At 36.0% G+C, this 7705-nt stretch overlaps 1 protein-coding gene across 1 annotated transcript in view; it reads left to right on the forward strand.

Moving 5' to 3' along the window:
• The window catches only part of LOC105315104 (spectrin alpha chain, non-erythrocytic 1-like), a gene marked incomplete at both ends in the record, with an annotated part of 9759 nt that extends 4128 nt beyond the window's left edge, over positions 1-5631 (forward strand). Inside the window, 15 exons of the mRNA XM_020005020.1 lie at positions 135-486; positions 815-976; positions 1207-1334; positions 1422-1531; positions 1839-1937; positions 2129-2249; positions 2431-2552; positions 2876-3008; positions 3345-3491; positions 3846-3957; positions 4146-4222; positions 4400-4536; positions 4680-4752; positions 5176-5292; positions 5513-5631. Coding sequence (XP_019860579.1) covers positions 135-486; positions 815-976; positions 1207-1334; positions 1422-1531; positions 1839-1937; positions 2129-2249; positions 2431-2552; positions 2876-3008; positions 3345-3491; positions 3846-3957; positions 4146-4222; positions 4400-4536; positions 4680-4752; positions 5176-5292; positions 5513-5631 — 2009 coding nt within the window. The remainder of the gene's footprint in view (positions 1-134; positions 487-814; positions 977-1206; positions 1335-1421; positions 1532-1838; positions 1938-2128; positions 2250-2430; positions 2553-2875; positions 3009-3344; positions 3492-3845; positions 3958-4145; positions 4223-4399; positions 4537-4679; positions 4753-5175; positions 5293-5512) is intronic.
• Between the last annotated feature and the right edge of the window lie 2074 nt (positions 5632-7705).

Consider the following 7705-nt stretch of genomic DNA (forward strand, 5'->3'; position numbering starts at 1 on the left):
AAGAAAATAAGAGAGAGTTAAAAAGAAAAGGAGACAAAAAATAAAAGTAACCTTTTCTTTACGTACACATTACATTATACATGTACATGTACATCTTCATCTCTTACCTTACTCCCTCTTCACTATCTCTCTAGGAGCCTAAAATATCTGAAGTTCAAAAGTTTGCTGATCAGTTGGTTCAAAGCAGACACTACGCTGCAGTCGAGATAGCCGAACGACGTGCCTCGGTCCTCTCAGCTTGGGCCAAACTAAAGCAGTCCCTCGTTGACTGGAGAAGCAGACTAGGCCAGTCACAGAGTCTACAACAGTTCAATAGAGAAGTGGACGAGATTGATGCCTGGTTGGGCGACAAGCTCCAAACGGCCGGTGATGAGTCGTATCGCGATCCGACGAACCTTGAGAACAAGTTACAGAAACACGAGACTTTTGAGAGCGAAGTTGAGGCCAGCAAGGAGAGGGTCTTTGGTCTTGTTCAAGCTGGAAAGGGTAAGATATGACTCGGCACTTAATTGCTGTGTTGGATACAGTATAGTTGAAAGTGTTGACAGGGTTTAATTTTTTGGTAATCTAGCAATATTGAGCATGTGGAGAATGAGGGAAAATGGTAGATTTTGTAATAACAGTTTATCTACAAACTGATATTAGTTTAATGATTCCCTGTCAAAATTGTTGATATTTTTAACCAGACGTACTATTTCTTACTTTCTTTTATTACATGGTCACATTGTGATGGTGTACCTTTATTTACATGTACATGTACACGTATATCGTTTGATATCATTTGTTCTTCTCCTTCTTTCTGATGTACTTGTAGATCTAATAGAGTCCCAGCAGTGTCCTGGGCAGGAGGGGGACATACAGGAGAGGATAGGATCACTGGAGGAGCAGTGGGAGAAACTCATCAACAAAACCAACGAGAAGACACAGAAACTGAAGGAGGCCAACCAGGAGAGACAGTTTAATGAAGGGATTAGAGGTACATGTACAACAATAAAATAAAAAAACTAATAATTATTATTAATAATAATAGTAATAATAATCACTTTGAGGATTACATAATACATATACAATGTATATTTTTATTTATGAGATTTTAATTTTTTATCTGTCTCTCTTACAATTACAAGTATACATGTCATGTTGTACATGTATTTGTTCTTGCCTGTGTTTCACTCTTTCTTCTCTCTCTCTCTCTCCTTCCCTCAGATCTTGATTATTGGTTGCAGGAGACAGAGGCTAAGCTCTCCAGTGATGATTTAGGTAGAGATATTGATGGAGTGGAGGCATTGGCTAAGAAACACCAGCTCCTCGAGGCAGAACTACTGGCACAACAGGTAACCCATAACATAAATAATACATTGTAATATTTTGTGTTTTTTTGTTATTAACAAAAAACTTTTTTTGCCTTGTTTTGGTTGTAGGATCGTATCAAAGATCTCAAGGCACAGTCAATGAAGTTTATGGAGGATCATCACTTTGATGCTCAGAGCATACAGGCCAAGCAAAGAGACACTGAAGCTAGATTCGGAAGGTATATTCATGCATACATGTACTTGTAATATAATACATCAAAGAAATTTTATATGGGCAGTTTATTTCACAATCACCAACCCGCCAATTATCAAAATACCTCACCAATATTCACTGCTACATGTAATGTAGCCTATACTTACTGGATAAGTGATTGGAACTTAGTATTTGATAGTAATACTATCACAATACTACATGTACATTGTGCCTGTATCACTATTGATAATGTTGATACTATAGAGTACTATTGATACCTTTATTATTTCTGTCCCTCTCTCTTTACTCTTCCACTATTCATTGCATTATAGACTTCAGCAGTTAGCTAAAGGCCGTAAGGCAAAGCTAGAAGACTCTCTCACGTTGCATCAGTTTTATGGGAGCATCAACGATGAGGAGGCATGGATCAAGTGAGTCTATGCATGTTATGTCTTTGGCCAACATGTAGATGCACACATACTTGTACCCCACTTTTATCCACATCTTTCCCTCTCTCTCTTTCTCTGTATCTCTTCCCCTCCCCCCTCTCTCTCTTTCTCTCTCTCTCTCTTTCTCTCTCTCTCTCTATATGCATCTCTCTCTTCTTCCTTTTATTTTCTAGAGAGAAGAAGTTGCTAGTTAGTTCAACTGATTATGGTAAGGATCTCCTTGGTGTCCAGAGACATCTCAACAATCACAGGAAATTGGAAGACGAACTTAACACGCACGAACAAGCACTAAAGGTAATAGCAATGATACTCTAACTTTCCTTTACTATCTCAAGTCCTATATTTTTTCTAAACCTAAGTGTATACATTTTTAACCTGTTGTATTTCTAGATATTGTACTTTTATAATAATGATAATAATAATAATAACTTTAAAATATATATTATTTGATTTTTCTTTCTTCTTTTTCTCTCAGTCTCTGTTATCTCAAGGTGACAAGTTAGCCTCGTCTGATCATTATGCTATGCTGGAGATAAAAGAGAAATGCTCCAACCTACAGGACCAGTGGCAAGACCTCAATAACCTTGCATCTAAAAGGTTAGATTTTTCACAATGCAAATATTGCATGTGAGATGTGAAATCAAGAAGAAGGATTTGTATTATATTTCCTGGTGTATATCGATGCCCTTACATGTTGTGTGTATCTTAAAAATGGTTCTAATCACAGATTTTGAGCTACTGTACATGTACATGTACAGTTTATATCATGAAATAATGAACTTTAAAAATTTTAGTGGCCAAAAACTATTAAGGATCTTCACCAAATGACTACAAATACACGTATATTTAAATCGTCCTTGATACATGCACAGTTGCACATGCAAGTAGCATAATTTTTTTCCTTTTTTCTCTTTCTCTAGGCACCAGAAGTTGCTTGAGTCCCTCTCTTATCAAGAGTTCAGTGCTCGGGTGAGCGAGGAGGAGTCATGGCTCTCAGAGAAACTATCACTGACTGGAAGCGATGACTATGGAAACAGTCTGGCTGCTGTCCAGGTGAGAACTAAACAGTAACATACATCTACATCTTTAATTAATTGAGTGGGTGTTTATTAGTTGTTAATAATAATAATAATAATAACAATAATAGTAATTAAATGAAAATAGACAGATAATACTAATAATGATAGAAAGCTGAGCCTCTTTATAACGGACACTTTTGAGACAAAAAATTTTGTCCTTTATACAAAGATGTCATTCATATAGGAAATGCAATTGGTACACTATACTTGTAAATACTACATGTACTTGTTAATGAAGGTGTCTGCTATAGAGAGCGTCCATTAAGAGAGGATAGATGTATAGTAATTATGCTGGTTGTTTCTTTTCTAGTCATTGTTAAAGAAACACGAAGCGTTTGAGACTGATGTTGTTGTCCATCAAGGAAGAATAGCAGAGATGGAAGAAACGGGAGAGAAGTTAACGAAACAAGACAACTATCAAGCAAAGCAAATTAAACAGAAACTAACACTGTTAAAGGTACTCAATGTGTTAAATTCATAATTGCATGTACAATTGTACATTAGAAGTGATATGCATGTATGTGTATTAATCACATTCATAATTTGGTTTGTCACCCACTCAACTTAATATCCCTGCAACCCACGATAGCCTCAGCATGTTTTTATGGTATATAATGATCAGCATGCCATTTGCCTCCTGTTCAAGTTTCTTTTTGCTGCAAGGAAAAATTTTTGAAGGGACAACACAGTCCCATTCTTTCATTACTTTATTTAGAATTAATGAAACTAAAATGTGTATGTACATGTACATGTGTTATTGTTGCATGTATAGTACATGTACATGTAAAATGTCATTATTTCTATTTATTAGTCTAAAATGAAAGAGTTGGAGAGTGCTGGTAAGAGGCGTCAGGCTGGACTCCAAGACTCCAAGAACTGCCTTCAGTTTTACTGGGAGGCTGACACTGTTGAGTCTTGGATCAGTGAGTCATTAATTAGAATTATTAATACATCAATATCTTAATTAATCTATGATGTACATGTACATGTACATTTGAAACCATAAGAGCATGTTGTGATACATTTGATAATCAAATAATTGTACATGTACATTTGTGAATGTAGCAAATAAACCATTATATATGTTTCTTTCTATTTTTTTTTATTTCAGAGAATAAACATGGGCAGCTTCATTCTGATGATCATGGTCGTGACATTCTCTCTGTGCAAGCTTTACTGACCAAACACGTAATGAGAGAGAGAGAGAGAGAGATGAGAGAGAGAGAGTGGGGGGAGGGTGGGAGAGAGGGAAGAGGGAAGAAGGGGAGGAAAAGAGGAAGGGAAAGAAGAGAGAGGAGGAGGAGAGCAAGCATAATGTACATGTATTTTGAGTTGCCTAGTTTTAGCTTTACTATAATTACATAGGAGACATTTGAAGCTAGTCTCAGCTCTTATAAGAAAGAAGGTATTGATAATCTCACACAAGTGAAGGATGATCTGATATCAACTAATCACTCTCAGTCACGTAGCATAACCCAGCGTCACACTGATGTCATGAGGAGGTCAGTTACTATAGGAAAAATTCATAATGACACACAGTGTACACTACAATGATGCAGAACTTTCATTATTGTTTTATTTAAATTATTTGCTTATCTAATGTTTGTCATCTTCCTCTCTCTCCTCTCCTGATCCTCTTTATTAGGTGGGATAAGTTACAGAAAGATTCTGATGCTCACAAAGCCAGGCTCCAGCGTGCATTAGATCAGTTTAAGAAGGTACCAATGTTTCATTTAATGTATTAGCAACCAGTGCGTATACATGTACATGTATACACAGGCAAACCTTTATACATTGTACATGTATTATGTTCTTCAAAATTTGACAGTGTGCTAAAAATAGCTATGAGAAAATTCTACATTTTAATGATTTTTTCTGATATATATACATGTACTAGAGTGGCATAGATATAGATTTGATCAAAATTGGATTTTTTAGTAATTGAGCTGATTCTAATCAAATCCAAATTGGTATTAGTACATGTTTATTTCAGTTGATTAATATAATGGCAATAGTAATTTAAAATTCCCTAGCATTAGCAACATAATCAATTGACTTCATGTCTAATGAATTTATTATTGGTACTGCATGTACAATGTATTATGAATTTATGACGCATGTACATGTACATTTTCATGCAGGTGGAGGAGCTGTTTCGTCAGTTTGCTGAAAAGGCATCAGCTTTCAGCATAGCATTGAGCAACATTGAAGAGGATTTGGCAGACCCAGTTCGCTGTAACTCTCTACATGAAATTGAAGTAAGAGAGAGAGGGCGCCAGGGCGGGAGAGAAAGAGTGGGAAAGAGAGAGAGAGGGAGGAAAGAGAGAGAGGGGGAGGGAAAGGGAGAAGAGAGAAAGGCAGAGGGAGAGAGAAAGCAAGATTAATAATAATGCTTTATACATGTACATGTAGTTGTACATGTACATTAATGTACATGTACATGTAGTATCATCATGTATTGTCCTATATTTTGTATAGAGTATAAGAGGGTCTCACCAGCAGTTACAGCAACAAGTCTCCATATGTAGGAATGACCTGAAACAAATCTCTACCCTTGACAGACAAATAAAGTCGTACAGCACTTCAGCCAGCAACCCGTTAGTAGACAGAGAGAGAGAGAGAGAAAAGGAGGGAATTGTGAGAAGAAGAGAGAGAGGGGGAGGAAATGAAAACAGTCCAAGAAAGAAGCTAGATGTACATATATGTACATATAGTAAATTATTAATCATCTTGGCAGCTTGCCTGAATGCTATAGCACTATCAGCTAGTGTGTTTCCTTCTTGTATGCTAATAATGCATACATGTACATGTATTTTGCTAATGCATGTACATGTACATGCATTTGCCTATGTATGTGTTTTCTCACTGCTCAATCATGGTCAATCCTTCATACCTCTAATACAGCATGTTAGAATTGACAACTAGTACTCTTCTTTCACTACACCACAATAACCAATGCTCTTTTGTCCATTCATAAGCCACTTGGCTGTCAGTTTGGCAGTCAACATTATAAGCTACTATAATAAATACTACAAATGTGTTTTTGTGTGGGTGTTTTCTTTTTCGATGTACATGACCATATGTAGTACATGTAAGTATTTTCATGTTTTACATCCACTGTACAGGTACATGTATGTATATGCAAAATACTAATTAAATAGTTATATAAGTTTATGCAGTAAAGCCTGGTTTACATTCAACAAAATGGCTAGAAATGCGTGGGTAATCTGACCTTTTCATGCAAAAAAAGCTTTAAAGTTGATGCAAAATTTGCCAAATTTTAATTTTGTGTTCATTTGCGTTGCATTTTATGGTAATATAAACCAGGCTTAAGAGCAGGCTTTATGATGCTTAGTGACACCCAATGACTGATAAAGTGATTAACGATACACCGCTCACAATTAAACCATGTTGTATGATATCAATCCTCTAAAACAAAAATAAATAGTGCTTTGGTAATTATCTGTTGGTACAGCAAATTGCACAGACCTTGCAAACCAATTCATAAACCACTGTAGTATGAACTTCAAAGAGAACTGTCTAAATTGAGGTGTGTCTGCATTGTGTGGTCACATTACAACCTACTATTGGCTACTTGGCACTTTGGCAGTGTGCAAGGTCTATGCAAATACCGTATACTGGGATATTTTTGCGTCTCTAAATTTTCGTGAATTTGCATTTGTAAGATTTCACGAAATAATATTTTCGCAAATAGCTTGTAAACTTCACCACGTGGCAATGGAAATTCAGAATTTCACGATTTTAATTTTTGCGATGGTGCAAGAACACGCAAAATCTGCGAAAATTTGGCTGCTCGAAAATTTTTCAATACAGTAGCTGTAATGGCAAGATCTGCTGGGCTGCTATAGAGGAGAGACTCACACTGCCTTGAGTTGACACTCAAGCACTGATTATTAATTACACAGCATGCAATGTATACAGAATTTATGAATATTTATGAGTTCTGGTGTGATGTCACTACATACAGTGCTTATATTAATCTCATTTAAATATATTTTCTAACTTACAAACGCATGTACATCACCATCAACTGAGTTGTTTGCCTCATCTGAAAAAAATAGCGGTATTTTTATATTTTAATTAATTTTATTATAAATGGAAGCCAAGAATATAATATGAAATATTATGATAATAATAATGCTGAATATAGTAGAATGAGTTCTTATCAAAGTTCTTGACTTGAGTACTGACTTATCAGCTTAGTAACTTTCGCAGTATTGATAGCCGTAACTGCCAGAATTTTCAACTGCTTTATCAGGATCATCCTTAGCTAATTGCTGACACGAGTTTGAGTCTTCCTTGATCTGACCTTTATAGCCTAAAGCTTGAGCCCATAGAGTCAGTATAATCAGCTCCTTGGTGGGCTTGTCACCATCACAATAAATTGGATAACCATAATAAGATTCACAGAAGTAGATAATAGTATATGGCTTAAATGGATAACTTCTAAAAGTCCAGGCTATTGCTTTGGCGCTACATGGCCCACCATAATGTTCACACTTTTGATATGCTATCATGTGATTTGTCAGTCCAGTTTTTATTCTTTCATATGTCTCTGTGACTTTAGTTGCCCTCTCAGAAGTATAGGCACCAAACCATTTCTTATACAGTGCATCAGTTGGACCGACTCTACCTTTAGCTACATCAATC

This window comes from Amphimedon queenslandica, unplaced genomic scaffold (genome assembly GCF_000090795.2).
Source record: "Amphimedon queenslandica unplaced genomic scaffold, v1.1 AMPQUscaffold_11772, whole genome shotgun sequence".
NCBI lineage: Eukaryota > Metazoa > Porifera > Demospongiae > Haplosclerida > Niphatidae > Amphimedon > Amphimedon queenslandica.